Here is a 22110-nt window from a genome sequence, read left to right on the forward strand (position 1 = left end):
TACAATCCGGCCACCGGCATCTTCACCGCCAGGACCCAGGGGCTGTACTACTTCAGATACACCATGCACAACAACGCTGGAGTGGCCAACTCAGTGGTGGCGCTGATGAGGAACAGTCAGATGATAGTGTCGACCTGGGACACGGCGAGTGGCGACAACAACGACAGCGCCACCAACGCAGCCGTGGTGCAGCTGGAGGCCGGAGACAGTGTGTTTGTGAAGCTGAACGCGAACCGGGCGCTGTACGATGACGACGGCCGCTACAACACCTTTAGTGGTTTTCTGCTCTTCACTTTGTGATCAACTACATGTAACATGTAATAGATGATTATACAGGAGTAAGGTGGTTACACTGTTATACACAAATCAATATGATTATTAGATTAATTAGTTCTCAGAGATTCAATGACTTATATTACAATAAATTTGGCAATTTAACAGGTGTGGTTTGTGATTCTTACCAGGGAGATTGGGTGAGTCTTCAGCTTCGTCCATGGTATCTGTGAATGAAAAGACAGCAGGGGCTCAGTTTTTCAGCTTTGTACAATGATCTGATTCCTACAGTGAGGTTTTGGCCATTGGGTCCTCCCAAAAATGTTAAAACTAAATCACAGGGCAATGGGAGACGCAAATCAAATCAAACGCAACTGAACTGCACAAAATTAAATCAAGTCAAAACAGCAGGAAAGGTTACTTAGAGAGGGAGAGAGAAAAAGAGAAATCAATGGGTCTAGACTGGCAGGCAGTTTCTTCCATTCAGCTCCAGAGCCCCATTAATCCTCCACAAGCTCGTGATTCAAGTGACGGTGTCAAATTATATAGAAAATGAGATTAAATGCTCGTGTTCACTTGCAGTTTTTTTTTTCTCCCCCTCCATGGAGCGACTCTTTGAGATGTCACAAATCAAAAAAGTGAGGAAGTGCTTTGAATTTGCGCCTCTAATTACATTAAACATGTTTCATTTATTTGCCTCTTGTCATGAAAATACTACCAGGTGCCAGCAGGGGGCGTTAGCTCACATCACATCGTCACTTCACAGCAGAAACAGTTCACATCACTGTAATCATTCATGACTGTGTCTATGACTGGGGAAGCATCACCTGCTGCAATTAGAGTTGATTTTGTCAAGTTTATTCACCGAAGCTGGTCAATTAAGCAGCTTTAATTTACTGTTTAACTTGTTTGTGCCAGTCGTTTGAAATGGAAAAGGTGAGGCTGTCTGGTTTAACTCCTCTGCAACAGGAAGACACAGGATGATACAGGGTTCGAACAAGTGAGGAAGTGAGATACACATCTCTGTTCTCTTTTTTTTTTTGTTTTTTTTAACGAGTGAACTGAAAAAACAACACAAAGCTGGAGAGAGGCGGCACCACAGGTTTCAATTCACCAGCTCCACTATTCACTGAGAAATCTGATGCTCCATGCACACACACACTCACTTCAATTGATGTCAGTATTATAGCTGAAATACTGCATTAGTATTACACACACTGGCAATGACGCAGCAAATAAGCCAACGAAACGAATAACAGTCTGGTAAAAAAAAAAAAAAGGCGGTAGTGGTTATTTTTATTATTATATGGGGTGTGTGAAGGCAGATGGGTTGACGAATTAGTTTTATAGCTGAGGAATGAGCTGCAGAGAGAGAGAGAGTAATGACTTGAGGGAGGAAACAAAGAGGTGGAAGAGTGGACCTTGGTCTGAACAGAAAGTCCAGTCATGATGAAAATGTCGCAGCTCCATTCACTGTTTCCAGGGTGTGTCAGAGTCTGCTCTTACACATGGCACTTGGCTGACGACCATGTCCACATTAGGGCATCGGCCAGCTCCAGCAGAGTGTGTGTGTGTGTGTGTGTGTGTGTGTGTGTGTGTGTGTGTGTGTGTGTGTGTGTGTGTGTGTGTGTGTGTGTGTGTGTGTGTGTGTGTGTGTGTGTGTGTGTGTGTGTGTGTGTGTGGTGCAGAGACTCAGTGGGTGTTGGTGGTAGGGTACAACATGATTGTTCAAGTGTGTTTACTTGCTCCTGCGCTACGTCCTGTGATTAATGTTCCTGTCTGCGACTAAGCAGAGGACAATTATATATAATTATATTCCAAGTTTCATTTGCTTTGGGCCTGTGTGCAATTTTAAAATGTGAGTCACCCACAATATACTTGTTATCCCCTGTATTCGGGTTTTAAAGGCAATAAGGAGGAGGATCTGGTGACTTTGCACCTTCAAGCAATAAAGCTGTAAACAAAAGTTCACCGCTTATTTGTTTTCTGGCGAAGTCAGATGAGTTAAACGAGTAGATTAATACCACTCTGATACCGGTGTGACTGTTAAATAAAAAAGTCACAGCAAAAAATGTCTGTTAACTTTTTGTTTGCTCTGTGTGAAGGTAACAACATCCACCGATTAGTGCGTCTTTAATTCACTAATCAATATGCGATCGCTAATCTGTGTAAAAACAACACTTATCACAAGGGGTTACAGTATGCAATGTTTTTTTGGCTCTGAGCAGTCGAGAGGAAACCAGGAGAAACTCCAGGAAGTGGCTCAACTGGGCTTTAGTTTTTGTTTGGATTGAACAAACAAGATATACCTTGTTATTTAACCTTGTTTCAGGGTTTTAGACCAAGGTATCCAAAGCTTTATATTAACAGAAAAGAGTTTCATCAATTATCCGTCTTAAGTCTTTTTCCCTAGTGGTTAAACTACTCCTTTTAAACGCACTGATTAATATAAGACTGTGTTCATCCAGATTTTAAGTGCTGCTTGTAGAAAAGCCATAACAAGGAAGTGGCTAAAACTAGAAAACCCTACAGTGGACGAGTCGATTGACATCATTTAGGATATTTTTAAGATGGAAAGAATTACTTTTGCCATTAGACTACAGCGGGGTCTGTTTTTGAAAAAATGGGAAAGATCACTTAGGTATGTCACACTGGTTTGACCATCGCTTGTCTAATGCCATGTCTTATATCCATTTCCCCCTTTTTTCTTTTGAATCTGTGTTTTTTTTTTTTTTAGTATCAGAAATGTGCACCCCAGCATTCCTGTTCTAGGGAGTTTAGTTCTTAATTTTGTATTTTATAAATTTAATATTTTGTATTGTTGAGGGAAAACAATCATCTCTATCTGTACTGGTAGGATCGCTGTGTGATTCAGTTGTAATTTACATATGAATGGATGAGAATGGTGAATTATTATGTGACTAAACATGTGAACCATTGAAAATCATAATAAAAAGAGAATTGGGAAGAAAAAAGAAAGAGACTGTGTTCCTCACCCGGATGGCGGCCTTGTTGCACTCCACACGGTTGATGGCCAGCCAGGTGGGCAGGTCCAGCAGGCTCTGGAGAACCTCCTCATCCAGCTCCAGGTTGGTGAGCTGGCCCTCCCCCTTCAGCGTGCTGAGGTTGATCTTGTCCGGCGACAGGTTCTTAGCAAACCTACAAGACACGGACGACGAGAAGCGCAGCTTTGAGCACACAGAGAATATATTTATAGAAGCAGGTTCTTGGCAAAGCAGCAGGGCGACCAAACAAAACCCCAACTGTTTGGCTTTTGGTGCATTGGAAGAGGAGGAAAGAGGAAAAACATACCATGTTTTCAAAGACATGCTTTTAAAAATAGTTTTCTCTACTAAGTAAAATATAGTTGAGGACAAACTACTTCTTTTTAATGATACCTTCAAAAATAAGACCTTAATTTGGGGTTGCATATTGCTGCTGAAGTCGTATTACAGGCCCAATAACTGGAACAAATAATCCATTAAACTGAAAGCAGAACTCAGAAAAATGTGTTTTTCTGTTCGCTCAGGCTTCATTAACTCGACTTGTTTGCTTCACCACTTAATCTGATAATGACAGATGGAGGAGAGAGGATCAAGGTACAGAGTGTTTGAATTTAATAAAGAAAAAACACCTCCCATGCTGCACTATGGAGGATTTAAAAGGCACAAAGAAAGAACAGACAGGGTTGTACAGTAGGAGATTAGGTTAAGGCCTTGATCTGACACTATATACCACTACACAATGACACGTCTGGATAATTAGCGTTTGTGAGATTCAGGCTGGACAGAGTATTGTTTAAGTATGACGAAGCGTATACGCCAAAGAGAAACTGAAACTAAAGTCGTGAAACTTGTCTTTAATTAAATATAAAAGCACTTACTGCTATTTGTCATTTTAATATCTTGAAGAAACGTCCTGTATGTGGACAGGCTGTGTGCTGTGAATACAATGCGGTGATTCTGTGTGTTAAGTCTATTTGCTATTTAGCTTAAAGTTAATCAACTTGAACACATAGACCGAGTGTCCATGACCAAAGTGTTTTCTGCACCCATTCACCGTTTGATTATTGGTTAATCTTTAGCAGAGTGGCCACATACTAAACGGTTTATTGACCTGTGCGTCTCCACAGAGCAGCATAGTGAAATCTCTTAAAACATGGACGGTATCGATCTCACATTCTCCGCCCGTCAAGAACCGCACAGCCCCAACCATGTGACGTACAGAGGTCAAGAGCACCGACTGTGTTTGAACTCCACTAACACACCCAGAGCTTTCAGTGATTTGGTTTTTATCCAACAATGCAGTTAAGTCATTATATCTGATGATCGTGCAAGTTTTGGAGTTGATTTTTTAATCTAAAACTCAGACTCGCTGTGTAAAAACACACACAAACACAGTAACACACACACACCACACGTACTGTAGGCCTAATCTTGTTACCTGGCTAATCTCTCCAACACCAAATGGATCCAGATCAAAGCTCAGTTTCACAACTAACACACATTCCTGACCTGATTATCACGGCTGTAACATCGACGACAGGATGGAGTCTTTTCTTTTCCTTTTTTTTTACTGACCTACTAACTCAGATCTGTGTAGAGACTCACTGTGATGAATGGTTGTAACTGTGCTCATGACAGAACAATAGCAGGTTTTCATATAGTGATACACTATATTTGGCTCAATCAGTCTTTTCATCCGCTCTCAGAAATACAAGATAATAGGAGACGATACCATCAGCATTAGTGTAACCAACCAACCAACCAACCAACCACCAATCACAGAAACAATCTAAATATGTGTAGTGAACACATCAGTGCAGGGGAAGTGAACAACCGGACAGACAGGACAAACCCATAATATGTAATATTTAAATATGAGGACATAGTAAAATCAGTGAAAGCAGGCACGGCATTAACCTTTATTCAACCGGATTTTGAAAAGATAGGATAAGATAGGACTTTATTTTTCCCTCAATGAGGAAATTTACAACAGCAGCTCAAGTGTAGAAGTAAAAAAAAAAGAGTAAGTAATATAGGGGAAAGAATAAGAGAAAACTAGAAAGAAATATGTAATGCAAAATAAAACACAAAATAAATACAACAAATAAAATATGTATGATCTTCTCCCAGTGTAAAATTCAGTAAATGCGCTCAGATATCTACATGTTGGTATGGACTGGTGTGAATGAGGACATGCAGCGACAGCGTGTCAACAGCTTGTTCAGCATCTGTAGGAAATGGAGAGAAACTCGGTCTCCTTGTTGAAGAAAACCTGCCAGCGAGCAGGTTCGACTGCACGGAGTAAGTAACCACACACACAACCTGACAGAGTCTGAGTGATCTGATCTCTGTCTCTGTTTCTGGGACAGGAAACTCACCGGTTCCCTTTTTGAGGTTTACACAAAAAGCTGCCAGCTGGGAGCCGAGAGACGGAGAATCTGACAAAGCAGGTGATGATGCCATCTTTAAATATCCGACAGATTTGCATGTTTATATTGGGTGAATTTCATTACCTACCAGCTGCTAAGCCTAAATAAGAAAAACAAAATAGGATACAGTGAAAACAGAGCCCTCCTACCACCAATGTAAGACTTGATATCTGACATTTTGTGGGGTATCAATTATAGATGCATCTTATTTCTCCACATTTAAAACATTAGTGTGTGGAATTAACTACATGTACTACAGGTAGAAGTAAAACTTATATGATCCCTACCCCTTTCTTACTTATCGATATAAATTAAACAGCTTCATAAACCCAGGTATTGCTGTGGCCATAAAACCTGAGCTGGCACACCGTGACTTCATTACGGTTGATATCTGATAGGTCAAAGAAGGTGAGCACTGGCACCAGAACCACTCAGTCACAGGTGCAACAAAAAGACCATTTGCATTAATATCTATGCAAAAAGTGGTGGTTTATTATTATTATAGCGCCTCTCAACAACTGGAAGTCCTTATGGAGACTTTCCACGCTCTTCACTTGAGGCGAGGGCATCACTGGAGAGACATTGTAAGTTGCACGTCATCGGGTACGAGAAACTTCGTCAATTGAGGAAAAGCTTGGTGATTCTTCAGCTGCCCACATTTTAAATTATTCACCCTGTCAAATTCCTGCGTCTTTCCACCCAACACCTTCTCCTCCTCCTGGCAGCGTTTGATTCTTCTCTAATTCACCATCCCTGTGAATTATTCAGCGGCAGCAGCAGCAGCAGCTCACTACAAACACAAGAGGCCCAGCAGCGCAACACAGCACAGTGGGACATGGAGCGGGGGACACAGGACAGGACGCACACTCACACTGACACATAAAAAACAAAACACTAACAACATTATGTGCACATGTGGTCCCATGGGCGTACAATCGGAGACAGCCACCCCCGTTGGCTTCTTCTCAGAGACGGCTGTTGTTGCTGAAGAGTCTGAGCCTTGTGACCAGTGAAATATTCATCCCTGCTGCTGATCAAGTATCAACCAGCCAGCCAGCTAACTTCACTCACTCTCTCGCTCCTTATCTCGGCTTCTCGGGCCGGCCCACCTCTCGCTTCCTCTCCTCCTCTTCCAAAGTCATAAATAAACCAATACTGTGATCAAATCATTTCTCGATCGAGGCTGCTAACGCTAAGCTACAGATAGAAAGAGAGAGGAAACCTGCTCATTACTGAGAACAACTAGCAGGAGGCAGAGGGTATTAAGTTCACACGCTGTCATCTTTCCCTTTCATCTCTCCTCTCTAGACTTCGGCCGTTATTCCAGTCAGCAAGGCCGAGCTCACCGGACCAAATCCAGGCCCATAAAGAGATTAGGAATAGCTACTGTCTGGAGAGGAGGGTGGTCTGCCTGCCTGCCTGTCAAACACTAAATTAACCTCCACATTCCTCTGTAAAAAGTGAGTTTGAACCTGTTTGAATACACTGTCTTTGTGTGAGGAGGAGTTAACGGATTACTATTGATTATCCAGCAGATAACAGCGCAGGCTTTTAAAGGGATACTTCACCCAAAATCGATAATTCACCAATTTTCTACTCACCATCATGCCAAGGAAGGGTTCAGAGAACTTTCTTAGTCCTCAAAACACTTTTGGAGTTCCAGGGGGGGTTCGGCTTTTTGAATCATCCAAAACACACACTATGAAACACCCAAATACCTCCATACTGCTCGCCTTCTTCCGTGTTCATACATCATATGCAATGGTTTACAACAACGAATGAACATCTCGGAGCAAATCTTGCGCAGCCACTGGGAGCTGCTACTACTACAACAAGGCTAAAAACAGAGATCAAATTAATTTTTTCCGATCAACTTTTTCATGTGGCGGCTTCAGGACACTTGGGTCAGAACAGACGAGCAGTATGGAGGTATCTGGATGTTTCATAGAGTGTGTTTTGGACGATTCAAAAGTGAACTCTATCCGCCGCCATTATATGAAAATCCATTGCCAGACAGACCCCCCCTGGAACTCCAGAGGCATTTTGATGACTCCGAAAGTTCTACAAACCCGTCCTTGGCATGATGGTGAGTAGAAAATTGGTGAATTATCGATTTTGGGGGAAGTATCCCTTTAAAAGCCTGCGCTGTTATCTGCCGGATAATCAATAGTAATCCATTTAACTTCTCCTCATACAAAGACAGTGCATTCAAACAGGCTCAAACTCACTTTTTACAGAGAGGAATGTGGGCATGAGGGGTTAATTTAGTATTATCGAATTTGGGCGAAGTATCCCTTTAAAGCTGCTCAAGCTGTTTTTAAAAAAAACACAAGATGATGCGTGTGTGTGTGTGTCTGCCAGCCACAGTAAGGCTGATCTTGCAGCTTTTTCCCCCTTCACCACAGTCCTGTAAGAGCAGACTTGAGATCTGCCGCCGTGCTTTACGCTGATGTCTGTAAATGGAAAGTTAAAGCTCTCCCAGCTCTTTTTCCTGCTCCTCTGACAGTGCGTTCGTGGCGCAGCCTGATGACATCAGTGCCAGAAAGAGAGGAGCCTGTGAGGGAAGATGGCCAGAGTGACTCAGACAGACCGGCTTGTTTTTAGCAACTGCGATTCCTGATTACTGACAACATAAAGGCGGAAAGAAATACAGAGGAAATAGACAGAGGAAAGGAGGAAAACCAAAAAGAACAGAAGAAGACAGAGAGTAATCATCCCTGAGGGGCTCTCCTGGGAATTAGGAATGTGGTTTTCCAGGAAAATTCCCGGAAAATCCCACAGATCTGGGATGTTACCACATTCTTTCCTGCCAGTGCTCATTTGTCCAGGCAGCACTTGGCTCGACAACAGAAAACGGAGAATGTGACATTTAAAATGGGCCTCTAAATCCTTCAGTAGCCCATTCAGTGTGAACAACACACTGTAATGAGTTGGACAACTGCTACCAATAAAGTTAGTATTCCTGAATGGACGTGACGTGAGGGATCCTTAATTCAGTTAGAAACCAGCAGGCAAATCCAAAAGAAACAGCCGCTGAAGCTCACAGGATACCAGCAGCAACAAACACAACTGTTCAAGTGTTTATAAAAGTTGTAAAATAAAAAACTCAACTTGCTTTTTTATCACTGTGCTGGAAAAGCTTCTTGTGTTTTATATGACGCAAGTTCATCAAATGTGATCGAACACTGCTGACTCCACTATATTTTTATTGGCCGGTCAGAGATGATATGTTATCTATCCACTGCACTCCTAGTAGAGGACAGTAGCACTGCGGTGTTTGGAGGCTGTGCTGCCTGCAGTGTGGGCGACGTGTTGGCAAATCAAATGGAAACATGGAAACAAAACCGAACATAAAAATAGCCAAACACGTGCCCACGACGTCCACCAACCTTTTCTAAATGATCAGTTCAATTATCTTTTAATATTTATATGGTAATATCATCTGAAGGAATCCAGCAGTCATTAAAAAGCCTGCTCTGTTAAACCAAGGTTGGTTTTAGATGGCTCACATGATGCTTTTACAATATTAGAGAAGGAGAAGTTTTGTTCTGATGCATTTAAGTGTCTCTAACGACCGGTTTTGTATGTTAATATGGTGAATAAACACAATAGAGGTGTCAGTATGAGTACTACATCTTCCTCTTTTCATTGTTAGATGGCCCCTGCAACTGTGAACATGTGATACTGAAGTTTGACTGACAGAAAATGAATTTGCAACAATTTCTTTACAGCGAAAATTACAAAAATACAATGTTTCCGGCTTCTTAGTTTTATATTTCTTGGTCTGTTGGTAGCAAATTGAATATTATTGGCTTTTCTACTGTTTGTGAAGCAATCTGAGCACATGACCTTGAGTTTAGGGAAAATATGGACAGCCTTTTTAGCTCTTGTTAAGTTTTTAGCCCTAAAATTAAGCAACTGTGATCATAGTAGCTATAGCACTCCGTTACATATTTACGAAAAGAGTCTTTCGTTTCGAATTAAAAACATTTCTGGCAATAGCAACAGCAGATAGAAAGTGTTTGTTGTGAAAATATATGTTGAGATGAGGACAAAAATACAGCGCAGTTATTAAAAGACTGCTCCACCTCTATGTTATCATCAGGAGGGATCGCTTGACTTACTTTCTACCCTACATTACACAAACTCCAGGAACAGGAACACCTCCACACACACACACACACACACACACACACACACACACACGTCAACGGGGGAAAACAATTCAAAGACACGCCGGCATCCTGTCAAAGTGAGGTGAGTTGGTATTGGCAGCGGAGGCCTGAGAATAACTCCGACCCTGCGGAGACGGCGAGAAGGTTAGTGTGAAGGAGAAAACAACCCTAGACCAATCCCACTTCCACAGCAGCAGCAGCAGATGATGCTAAATCCTGGAGGGACTCTATCTAAATGTTGCGCTCACCCAACACACACACACACACACAAGTATTTCACACAACTGCACACCGATGAGACACCCACAGCAAGGCACTCAGTCATGACTCATGGCGTAATTGCCTTCCCACCAGCAGCCAGCTAGCCAGCGAGCAGTAACACTGAGAATAGTGGAGTTCATCACCGTAGTGCATCATCATGCCGCCACTGCAGGATGGAGGGAGTCAGGCTCGTCGTCGTGATGACAAACACAACAGCAGAAATGAACGCATCTCTCACCGACTCTCACACTGCAACGAATCTCTGAATCTCTACCGAAGGAAAAGAAAACAAGAGGCCCATTCATTAGACTTATATACGTGCACATGCTGCATCATGGCGCGTTAGCTGACACCGAAGGAAAATTTAAGGGGTAAAAAAAAAAATTCTTGTGGGATCAGCCTCAGCTGGCGGTCGGACGGTTTCCAATAACCAACGCGTCATCTTAATTAAATCATAGAAAATGCTTAAAGCAACACTGACAGGGATGAAAACTGAGAATTGAATTAAGCGGAGGAGTTAACGGGGACTACGCCTCACACTTGGAGCCGTCGTGTCAAGTCTCCGATAACGTCCTGACTTAACCCCAAAATGCTCCTCGCATAGCAGCTGCAGTATGAGCCTAATCCTCCAGGTCATGAACTCCTTCCATTAGAGGGTGAAGTGAAGTGATAATCTTTTTTCTTTCTTTCAGCTTTGTTCTAACACACATAAAGTAAAATCTCCCTCCTCTGTTCAAACTTTCTTCCACATTCCCCTGTGACTCCGGATGAGAATTACGCTGCCTGCCATTAGTTGCGGTCTTGTGACATTAACAAGCAACTTTCTCTGTAATCATGATGCCAACATTTTGAAAATTAAATTACCACTTGAACACATTATATACTGGGTTTGACTCCGGGGGAAGATATAGAGAAGAGGAAAGTCTAAAGTCTAGCTATTACAGATTCTCCTACTTGTGGCGAGGAAAATGATATCCCTGTCCTGGCTCATAACCCTACTGTACCTCCCACCCTTTAACAACAGCAAGAGAGACTAAAGAAAGTTTATTTAATGCAAAATATAACTGTAAAACTTGTAAAAAAATTGACTTTTTTTTTGGTTTTGTGGGTCCCCACTTTGAATGGCCAGACAGATAAAGTTGTAACAGCTTGTCATGAGAAGTTGTGTCTGTTTTTGCTGACGCCTGTCAGGTGTATTTTCTCCCCCCTGTTTGGAGCTTTGATTTGTGGGATGTCCATTTGTGAAGTAGATCTTGAATTGGGTTTGTGTGTTTGCTGAGACACTAATTGTTCCTTGGTTGTTGTGTTTTGTCTTAAGTGTATTGCATTGTGTTGTTTTCATGTGCATAATTTTAAATAAAGAATGATGACAAGAGAGGAAAGGGAAGGAAAGGATCAAAATGAATCACGATAAGGTGATGATAAGTAAGTAAATCAACAAAAGCCGAGATAGAAACAAGAATGAAAAAAGCGAGGGATCATTCAAGTATAAATCACTTGTCCTTAAAGGTGTACAGAAATGGCCGTTTGTCCTGTTTGTCGCGCCGAGTTGTCACGAGCTGCAACACGAGTTTACCCGAGTGAGGAAAACGAATTTGATTGGTCGTTATCGAGCGGGCGGGATATTCAAAGCTTGGGGCGAGCCCGAGCTCCGTGTGTGTGTGCGTGTCTCAGACGTTTGAATGACGGATGACGGATCCAATATCAGTGGCTGGTGAATCGTGTACAGGCTGACGTATAATCCGTGCGCCTGCATTATCCAATGCGAAAAAAAAAATACACACTTTCATCCCGGATTTACTCAAAAATAGAATTTTGCACAAAGTTTGGCCTACAACGTCTGAAAGATGAGTTATCACATTAATTTTATGACCCAAAGTGGGCTCAAATTCAATTTTCTTTTCTGTACACCTTTAAGCTCCTGTGTCAGAATATCTACCAGCTCTGTAGTGGAGCCCGACCTTTCCCTCCCTGTAGAAACATAAGAAAATTTCCCCTGTGGGAAGAGCAGAGCGACGTGAACAGAGTCTGACTGGGCATGTCTAACTGTGTTTAGCCGTTTCTCCATCCATCTGTATTTGGAGTGTGTCAGCATGCGTAATAGGATATTGCTTTGCCTGGCACCGGGCCGAGGTCTTGTCGATAACCGTAACCTGTGTATAGCGCAGACAAACACACACACTGTTATCAACTCTCCCCAAGGGGCTCCCTGACTTCGACCCTCAGTTAACTGTTCGCCAATAAACTCCTCCGACATCGGAAAAAAGAAACAACGTGTGTATGCCAACAACTCAGCCATGTCCCTTAATATTCATAAACTCGCCCTCGCACATGAAAGGTCACACACACACACACACACACACAAGGTTTCTACGAGTTCACCTTGCACAAAAAAAAGGCCCTCTCAACTAGTTTAATATGTCATGCATGCCTCAGTGCGCTCGTCTTGGCTGGAGGAGGAACAGCCATGGCGCAGACTTCTGAGTCAATGAACTGTGAAGATGTGGTGCCGCTTCACTGGGACGAGCTCGTCCCGGTCACAGACAGTATCAGACGGACGTGTGTCCTCTGCAGCGGGGGGAAAAAGCATGCGGAGGCCGGCCGAGCTGCAATGTTGACACCCACAACATAACCTGTGGCTGTGTAAGCAGTGCGCACACCTACAGTGTGGATGAATAAGCTCGCTGGAGGTACAAAGTTATTCCTGGGCTGATTCTGATGAAGCAGCAGCTGAGCAGCCAAAAAAAATCTCTGGCCAATATGTTTCAAACGTGCTTAATAATCATAGTTGAGACTAGGGTAAAAGGTTGTGGTCAGGGGACAGTGCTGCTGCTGTCGACACTGGCACTTTTTTGTTTTTTTTACGGTGACATCACTACACCAAACTGGCACAGGATTGGCCGATCGTCAGACGGGTCAGCTTCCACTCCTCGGTGCCAGACCAAACAGGCCAGAACAAAGCAGATCAGATGGCAAAGCCCAAAGACAGATGACATCACTACTCCTCCGGTCATTTCCTGTCAGCGTTGATGCTAATGCTACTAAAGCCGTGCAGAGTCATGTGCAGAAACACTTATGCATTGCCTCGACACACACACACAGAGACAAGACACAACCTTGAGTACTAGGACAATGAAGGACATACGACCCATAGGCTGTGTGTGGCAGGCAGAGCAAATCTCGCCAGTGACGCTGTGTGAGAGTATGAGGAACAAAGCAATCGACAACACGGTAATTAATGTACTGACCAGAGAGTGTCACATTAGTCACAACCACAAAGACTGTTCTCACCAATCACATCTGCGCTTTCTCCTTTCAAGAACACAAACCAGTCCACCTGCATACTGATGAGCTTTTTAAAGACCAAGTCATCTGTGACCTGCTATTTAGATGTGACACTCTTTTCTTACATCATCAGCAGTGAGTTTCATGACATAGCACTATCATTACTCCTCAATACACTCTTGTGTTTGATCACAGGTGTAATTATGTGCTCTGTAATTGGTTATTAACTATTTAATATGTGGATGGGAATAGGTGCGGTGTGCCTCAAGCTCTCCCCTTGGATTAAAAACAAGAAAGTAGTCCATTGAAAGTCCCTTGAGGGACAGTGGAAAAGAATAAATAATGCATGTGAGGCAGACACAGCTGAATGCTGCACATACAGCAGGACATTTAAAAGAATAAATGGAGCCTTACACAGCAAGTGGCAGTGCCATTACACAGCTCATGGGTGCTTGTCAGACAGTGACATAAAATGATGACAAATTAGTTTTATTTAGGAGACAGATTTAGAGATTTCCCTGTGAGACTGCTCATGGTTTGTGTGTGAAGTGTCCATGGTCTCTAATGCTGAGGCCAAGGCCAGATATGCAGGGTTCAAAACCCATGTAAACAAACCCGCACGCCCTTGCGCAAACCCCCTCTCCTGATTTCCCAACTTGTCGTTATCACTATCATCCGATGTCACATTAAGTGCAGCCAGCTATCATGATTTATACTGCTGCAGATGGTGTGTGTGTTTATGAGCTGTCGAAGTCTGATGGATACTTTTGCCTTTGGGGGGGAGAAGCCTGAGATTTTTTTCTGCTTTTTGAAAACAATCTGACCGAACCACACGACGACTGGTTCAACCTGCCGAGGCAAACACACCACAAGCTTCGTGGTGGATTAAACTGATCATGACGCTCAGCTAACCCAGAGGATGCTAGCGGGGTTAGCGGAGTAGCCACGTCTCATATCGGTGGGGGTTAAACATTCAACATCCACTGACAGGGCAACTGACAGTCTCACAGACAGACGGGAGTGTTGACTAACTTACTAAACCTAAAGGGAAAATACACTTCCACCACGCCCTGTTGGATATACACTTGTTTTTCCACTTGTTTTAAGGTTAAACTAAAGGTTTTGTAGGTAGCTAGGTGGCTAACGAGCTGAGCCCCCTCCACCACCACTAACAACAACCAACCGTCACCGTCGTCCTTTTCTCCCCACTCCCCGCCCGTTACCATTAACCATTAATCACTGACCTGGACAGATGCTTCAGGATCTGCTTCTTGATGAGCCCAGCCATGGCCGCGCAAATCCGATATCCGAGCCGCCGCCGCCTCCTCCGGGTGTCTGAGCCGTCAGGTTAGCCGGTTAGCCGGCTAGCCTAACCGTTAGCTGCTCCCTCGCGAGGTATAAACAGTCAGCTCGAATTCTGATCCCCGCGTGCGGCGCCTGTCTTCATGTTAACGGCAGCTCCGACTTCACTCAACGGGAGGTGAATGAGGAGGCAGTGCTGCTGCTGGTGGTTGTGGTGGTGGTAGGGGGCGGGAAGACGCCCATTTCAGACGTCCGAGTGGTGACTGACAGACAACCCCCGGTGGGCTATACGGGACAAAGCATATCACCGCCGCGTTAGGCCGTTTCATGCAGATAAACTGTGGTAGAAACGCTCCGGAGCTCCGAGATATCGCTCACCGACCGAGCGAACACCTGGACGGGACGACGTCACCACGGCGACGCGTCTGTTGCGTTGTCACGGCGTCCGTCCGCGAGGGAGGAGCGTCATGCTGCGTTCACTGTCTGCTGGGGAAAATCCTACACTAAAAGATGTTGAGCCTATATTTTACAGAGAACTCGCTTGAATCATTTGTGTACCTGTAAAAACATGACTATCAACCCCGATGAGAGTTTGATCAAATGAGTATAAGTTGAGATATTGTTTAAAACATTTATTGTTCACTATCACTACCTACGTTTAGTCATAACCTACATTTCGATAGGGCCTTAAACACACTGACGTCATTTGACTTTTTAGATAGAAATATTTAAGCACCCAAAGTGAAAGTGAAATTGCAGCATCTGCTATCTAAATATGAATACGAATTACTTTGTTAATCCCCAAAGGAATTAAATGTCTACCAAGAAGATATTTCAGTAATCTTTCTCCAAATAATCCAAAGAATTAGCAAAAATAAAAACCTAAACTTCTACTTGGGCACATTGAAATAATGCATGAACTTCAAAGCTGTGAAAAACGATCTTCTGTGACTAATTTCTGTTTTAATTTATTTTATATTGATTATTGTTTAATTGTATTTTATTAGTGTGCATGTACTACCTTGCACAAACTGTGGCAATGCGCTCACAATAAAACGATCATTTAGTGACATCTAGTGTTTAAACTGGTGCACTGGTCGTTTCCATGTTTATCTCGCCTTTTCTGTCACACACTATATAAACAGCACTGTATAAAGACTTAATTGTGAAGTTTCCCCCCTAGAAATATAATAAGTGAGAATCTTGCATATAGCTAGGCTGGACATTAGAATTTGGCGAAAGCATATAGTGGCATAGGTAAGGGAGATGCTCTGTAGGCCTGATAAAGAGAACAACAAAGTGAACTTCACTGGCATATTCTTCCAGAAGTGTCTTTTCATTGAAATACTTGCCAGCTCGGGAAAACTAATTAATTTGCACCGAGGATCATAATATATGACCCATTTAACTTATTTGGCACAGGAGAGACTTTTTACTTTTTACTTCTATGTCTGTGGACTAATAAATCGTAATTTTATCTGATGTAGTCCTCTGTAGAGACTTGCATGGCATGGAGTTGTGTTCATAGGAGGTAACAGCAGCCTGCAGCAGAGACTGCAGCTGCCACGTAGGCTTTGAAAGGAGGAGCGAAACTTGTTGGGGGAAGAAGTACTGACTGAACCCCTCCCTGCTCTGCCCTGCTGCACAGAGGAGCGCTTGCACAAAGTTTGCATCAGTCTGCAGTGTTTTAGTCATATTTATGAACCTTTGCAGCACTTATAACATGTATATTAGATTATTTTGAAATCTATTACACGGAGATTGATAGAGTTTACAGACTTGTCACCATATGTTTTGCACCAAAATGGCTTATCTTTTTTCCTTCACAATATTTTACTTATCTGTTCTACCTTTAAGTTACCGGTAAAATAGATATTTACATTTGATATGAACCTGTGAAAAAAACTCACTGAAGAAGCCAGAACTTTCAGTGGAAACAACCCCCTGTCGATGCACCAGAGAGAGGCATCTGTACAAACTCGTCTTTAGATGTCTGATTAAATGATTAAAGATGATGTAGTTCCTGGAGTAAAATACGACATAATTACCAAATTGTAAGAGAATTAGAGACCATTCATTGTTTCCTGGTGTTATGTGTCATTAGACTAGACCTATGCAGAGGCTGGGAGTCTAACATGGGACAGCCCCCATCCGCATACCTCAACTCATAAAGCCCCATGGAAAGACACGACGCGCTCACTGATACGCTGCTGCTCTTGTTAGTGGGCCTGGACTGAAAACACTCTCCATCCACGACTGCAAAAAGAGGCAGCGCTCACAACACATCACACACTCACACTCATACACATCTCTGCGATCCCCTATTGACCATGACAGCTAAAAACAGAAACAAAGGCAGCTCCGGCGAGAAGAGCGCTGCTGCACCCAGCCAGGAGGATGCATCGAAGAAAAGCCAGAAGATCACGACTACTACTACTACTTCATCATCTTTATCCTCTTCTCCTTCTTCCAACGGAGTGAGTGGCTCCGGAGCCCAGCAGGGGCCACGGTCACGGAGCTGCCTCGGACTCATTGTCTCCACAGTGTTTTACGTTGGGTTGATAGGAGCTGCGGGGTTTGCTGCCTTTTACCTACAGCAAGTTGTGGAAGAAATGAAACAGAGCAACGCCAGGCAGGAGGAAAGCGCACAGCAGAGCGCAGGACTGGTCACCAAAATGGAGAGTGTCGTCCAACAGGTTGGTGGAGAAAGATGGGACTCAATCAATGGGCCCTGACACTAAAAATCAATTCTCATGAACACAAATCATTTTTCAGGGGTTTTTAACTCAATACAAACAGATATAAAGTGGGTGCTACTGTTTTTACACCTTAGTTTGTGTGAGATTACATAACTGTTCATAAACTTGGACTTCATGTACAGCTGGGGGTGGGGGTGTAGCCTACATGCAGCAGGTATAGGTTCTACTGCAGTGTTGGATACAGTTGACTTGTTTTCACTGTGAAAAACTCCAATAAGTCAAATTAAAAGCTGAAGTTTTGATTAAAATATATACATTCTCCAATATTTTCTTTTTTGTTTGAAGATGTATAACAGATTTAGGTGAGTGACTGTCAAGCTGGGAGGGGTAGATAAGAGCTAGCTGACACTGTCAAGGGTCGACATTCAGGATGTACAGTAGCATAACAGCATTTTCTGCCATGACTCAACTCTATTCATGCAAATGTCTGGTTTAACATCTCTCCTGTGTTTACTTAAGGTAGGAACTCCTTTCTTTTATAATTAAACCACAAAAGTGAACATTAACCAAAAGTCATAAAAAATCACATTATTACCCATTTCCTGCACCAACTTTTTCTGTAAGAACTTAATGGCTGCCTAATGAAGCAGATTCAGGAGGAGAAGCTTCATGAATTAAAACATAAACTCAAACCAAAGTCATAAAAAATCACATTATTACCCATTTCCTGCACCATCCTTTTCTGTAGGAATTTAATGGCATTGTGTGCCTAATCAAGCAGATTCGTGAACAGAAGTTTCATGAATTAAAACATAAACTCAAGCTTCACTTTCTAACATTTTCCAGAGCTTTTATCCAGTTAGTGTGGCCTTCACCAGTAAATAGGTGTTTCTTAGTAGCTACACTGAGCAAACTCCATCACAACTGAGGAGAACTCAATTTACAGGTTGACCTTCTTTTGTCTTGTGAAGGCCAAGATGTCAATAAAAGCCCAGGAAAGGGCGAGTAAGTGGAATTTGAGTTGAAAAATATTAAAGGGATAGTTCACCCAAAATTCAAATTTCACTTATTAGCCTACTCACCCTCATGTCAACTAAGAGCTGTATTTGTCCATATAATTGTTGTCAATGGATACCAACTTTCTTCGTCCAAAAAGACACACCAAAAACATCCAAATACCTCCATACTGCTCGTCTGTAATGTCCCTCTTGTATTGAAGCCCCGACGTGAGAAATTGTCCTGAAAAAAATTAAATAAGTCTATATTTTAAGCTTGTTGGTAGCGGAAGCTCCCAGTGTCGCTCTTCTTGTGTCAGTGCAAATCACCGGCGGAACAATTTCTCATGTTGGGGCTTCAATACAAGAGGGACATACAAACAAGCAGTATGGAGGTATTTGGATGTTTTTTGGTGTGTCTTTTTGGACGAAGAAAGTTGGTATCCATTGACAACCATTATATGGACAAATACTGCTGCGCGGACCCCCCCCCCCACAGCTCTTAGTCGACATGAGGGTGAGTAGATAATGAGTGAAATTAGAATTTTGGGTGAACTATCCCCTTAAGTCAATGTGCAAAACAAAAGTTTGGATGCACTTCTGTAAAATGAACTCTAATATTAGTGGATGCTTCGTTGCACAGGTGGAGTCCCTGAGGAGCGTTGTGGACGGGCTGGAGTCGTCGCTGGGCATCACACGGGTGGAGATGGAGGGCGCCATCAGCCGGATGAAGAGGGGCGAAGTGGAGACGAGGAGGGTGGAGGAGGCGCTTCAAAACCTCCAGAACGATCTACTCAGGGACCTCTCGGAGGGCATCAAGGAGGTGAAGGAGGCCCGCGAGAGGGATTTCTCCTCCCTGGAGAAGACTGTGGAGGAACGTCTGGCCGAGGTGAGTCAGTCCATCAAGGCCAACATGGCTGAGTTCACCGAGGCGCAGGGCGAGGCGCAGACCCAGCTGGCTGATCTCAAAGCCCGTCTGGGCGACATGGAGGACCCGGCGCTCATCAAACAGGAGCTCTCCGCCATCGTCGAAGCCGTGGCCGAAATCAAAACCTCCAAGGAGGAGGCCGACTCTTCGGCCAGTTCGCTCAGCCAGCAGATCGGCGCCGTGAGGGGAGAGCTCCAGACGCGCAACCAGGAGGTGGCTTCGCTGTCTCAGGAGGTGGAGACGGTGAGGTCGGTGGTGCAGGACGCCGTGGGCGGTCTGAGGCAGGCGCTGTCCGAGGCAGAGGCAGGAGTTCAGGCTCTGAGCGACAAAACGGGGACGGTGGAGAGCGGGTTGGAGCAGGCGGTCGAGGCCGTGCGCGGCGTGGAGAAGCAGGTGGACGCTGCGGTCGCTCAGGCCCAGAAAAGGTCAGAAGATCTTGAAGCCAGGGTGAGAGCATCAGAGGAGAGTGGAGATTCGCTGTCGGCATCGGTGTCAGAAATGACCTCCAAGGTGGAATCACTGTTCGCCAAGTCCGACTCACATGAGAGCGCTCTGGCTGCTCAGGGGGAGGAGGCGGAGAAGGTCAAATCCGGCCTGGAGCAGGAGCTGGAGGCGTTTAAAAGCAGCGTGGAGGAGCTGCAGTCCAACCTGGCAGCTCTGGGTGACGCCCAAACTGAGGCGGCGTCCAAGGATCAGCAGCAGGTGGAGGATCTGGAGAAGAGGATGGCTGCTCTGGAGGAAGACAGCAGCAGTAGTAGCAGCAGCAGTAAGAGCAACGTGATGCCAGAGCAGCTGGAGAGCTTACGCAGCGTGGTGGCCGGACTGGAGGACAAAGCAGCCAAGCTAGAAGGCCACGACCAGGCCATCGCTGCTCTTCAGGAAGCTCTGCAGGAGACCACAAAGACTCTCACCAGTTTATCCAAAGCAACAAGCAAGAAAAAGTAGAGCTCCACCGCTCCTATCAGGAAACCACAGCTTCCAACAGCAGGGACAATACTCAATCCACACAGGTGACCACGACTCACTTTCATGAAGAATTATCATTCAAAACTTGATGGTGCAAACTTTAGAGACGAAGTGAGGAAAATCAGGTTGGAGGAGCTGAACTGGACTGCTGATCTGTGAATTCAAATCCACACCCCTTCTGCACTGTAGTTTTATTTTCTAGTGTTTTCAATTGTTTTGATAGAATTCAACTTTTTCATGACAAGACTGTTTTTTTTAACCTTCAAATGCAATAATAAGCTCCTGTTGAGCTCTTTGTTTACTCACAACGTGTTGTTTCTTTTTCTTTGTCTTTTTTTTTTTTTTTTACAAGAATAAAACCTCTTGTCAAACCAAATCTGAGAAATTATTTCTTACTGTTGCATCATGGGTGATGTGGGTGGGAAGGACAGTTATACTTATTGATAGGCCTCCTAAAATCACATTAAAAGAGAAAAAAAAAAAGAATCTCAATTACATTTTTATGAAAGCAAATCAATCAGAAATTAATAAACCAGCACCACATTATTTGATATTCCTCGTGTGGAGTCAAGCAGATGATCCTCCTCTTCGTAATGACTGAGTGCCACACGGTCCACTCTTTCATCCGAAAAACAGCGACCAGTAACGGGTCATTTTCTCTGTGGGTGTTGAGTTTTGACTTTCTTCCAGGTGTTCTGCAGAAATGTGACTCAGCTTGTGTTAAGAGCAAAGGCTGCTGCCGTTTGACCACTTCAAAGTCATGCTGTGCTTTACTAGGGGGCGTGAGGACGATAATAAACCCTTACAGTGATGTAGAATTAGTCGAAGTACAGTATAGTTCAGGTAACAAACTGGAATTTCTGGTCAAGATGAGGAGGTTTTGTCCAGGGTGGAAAAACTGGAATGACTTTGTGAAGCCTTAATGACATTTTCAGCTGATCTGACTATTTTGAGACCTGGGTGACTGATATTTTCTCCTCTACTTTCAAATGCACTGAGATATTCTTAAAGTCAAAAGCTTGAATAACACTTGTGTGGTCGTAAAACAAATGCATTTGGCTTGTGCTCTCCATCAGATAAGACAGACTTAGTATAAAGCATAAAGAGTAATCCTGGCTGGACTAGGACCAGTCATTGTTGCTATAACCTAATAACAGGTATGGTACTGTATCTGTTTCCCACTCCCTACTGTAGTTTCATCTTGAACATTAAAGGGATAGTTCAATATTTTGGCAAATTGGCCCATTGCCATAATCCCTATAGTCATAGCAGTAGTTTTGTTACCTTTAATTGTCGGTGCAAGCTGACAATTAAACTGTTATTATCTCATAGCGTGGTGAATGTGCAGGTCACAACTTGTCCACCACAGTGTTTTGGAGTTGTTGGATTGTGTATTTGATGAGTTTGATGAGGCAAACCAAGAAATCCCATTAGCCTCTGTAGCGTAGCTCTGAGCAGCTCGCAGCTCTGCTCCGCCGTTCTAAACATAGCTTGCACCGACAATTAAAGGTGACGAACCTACTGCTAAGACTATAGGGATTATGGCAATGGGTCAATTTACCAAAATGTTGAACCCTTTATCCCTTTAAGGTGATATCTATAACTTCCAGCATAAGCCTACATCCCAGAATGCCAAACTATTCCCATAAACCATAATTTCATGCTCATTCTGAACCCGAAACCTTTAAAACTGACCAAAATATTTTATTTCTCTGCATTCCCTTCACATTTTAAAGCCTCTGAATCACAAGCAGAGCCCATGAAAATAAAATATTTGCTGCTGTATGTCACA

At 43.6% G+C, this 22110-nt stretch overlaps 2 protein-coding genes across 6 annotated transcripts in view; one reads left to right on the forward strand and one right to left on the reverse strand.

Moving 5' to 3' along the window:
- Positions 1–16842, reverse strand: part of bltp3b (bridge-like lipid transfer protein family member 3B) — a 41811-nt gene extending 24969 nt beyond the window's left edge. For all 5 annotated transcript variants that reach the window (XM_083999857.1, XM_083999856.1, XM_083999859.1 and 2 more), the window contains exons 1-3: positions 14673–16842; positions 3270–3432; positions 462–500 (exon numbers count right to left, since the gene is read on the reverse strand). In XM_083999857.1, coding sequence (XP_083855983.1) covers positions 462–500; positions 3270–3432; positions 14673–14716 — 246 coding nt within the window. In that variant the 5' untranslated portion in view covers positions 14717–16842. The remainder of the gene's footprint in view (positions 1–461; positions 501–3269; positions 3433–14672) is intronic.
- A 184-nt stretch (positions 16843–17026) lies between these two features.
- Positions 17027–20619, forward strand: ckap4 (cytoskeleton associated protein 4). Its single transcript, XM_083999862.1, has 2 exons — positions 17027–17426; positions 19068–20619. Exons 1-2 carry the CDS (start codon positions 17061–17063, stop codon positions 20295–20297), a joined length of 1596 nt encoding a protein of 531 aa, XP_083855988.1. The 5' UTR covers positions 17027–17060; the 3' UTR covers positions 20298–20619.
- Positions 20620–22110: the final 1491 nt, after the last annotated feature.

Source organism: Trachurus trachurus (assembly GCF_905171665.1).
Source record: "Trachurus trachurus genome assembly, chromosome: 23".
NCBI lineage: Eukaryota > Metazoa > Chordata > Actinopteri > Carangiformes > Carangidae > Trachurus > Trachurus trachurus.

What these genes read in the sequence shown, in the direction of transcription:
- ckap4 (XM_083999862.1), top strand. Translation starts at nt 17,061, where the DNA reads ATGACAGCTAAAAACAGAAACAAAGGCAGCTCCGGCGAGAAGAGCGCT. An exon ending in TGGAGAGTGTCGTCCAACAG is followed by an intron (nt 17,427 to 19,067) that starts GTTGGTGGAGAA and finishes TTCGTTGCACAG; the next exon opens with GTGGAGTCCCTGAGGAGCGT.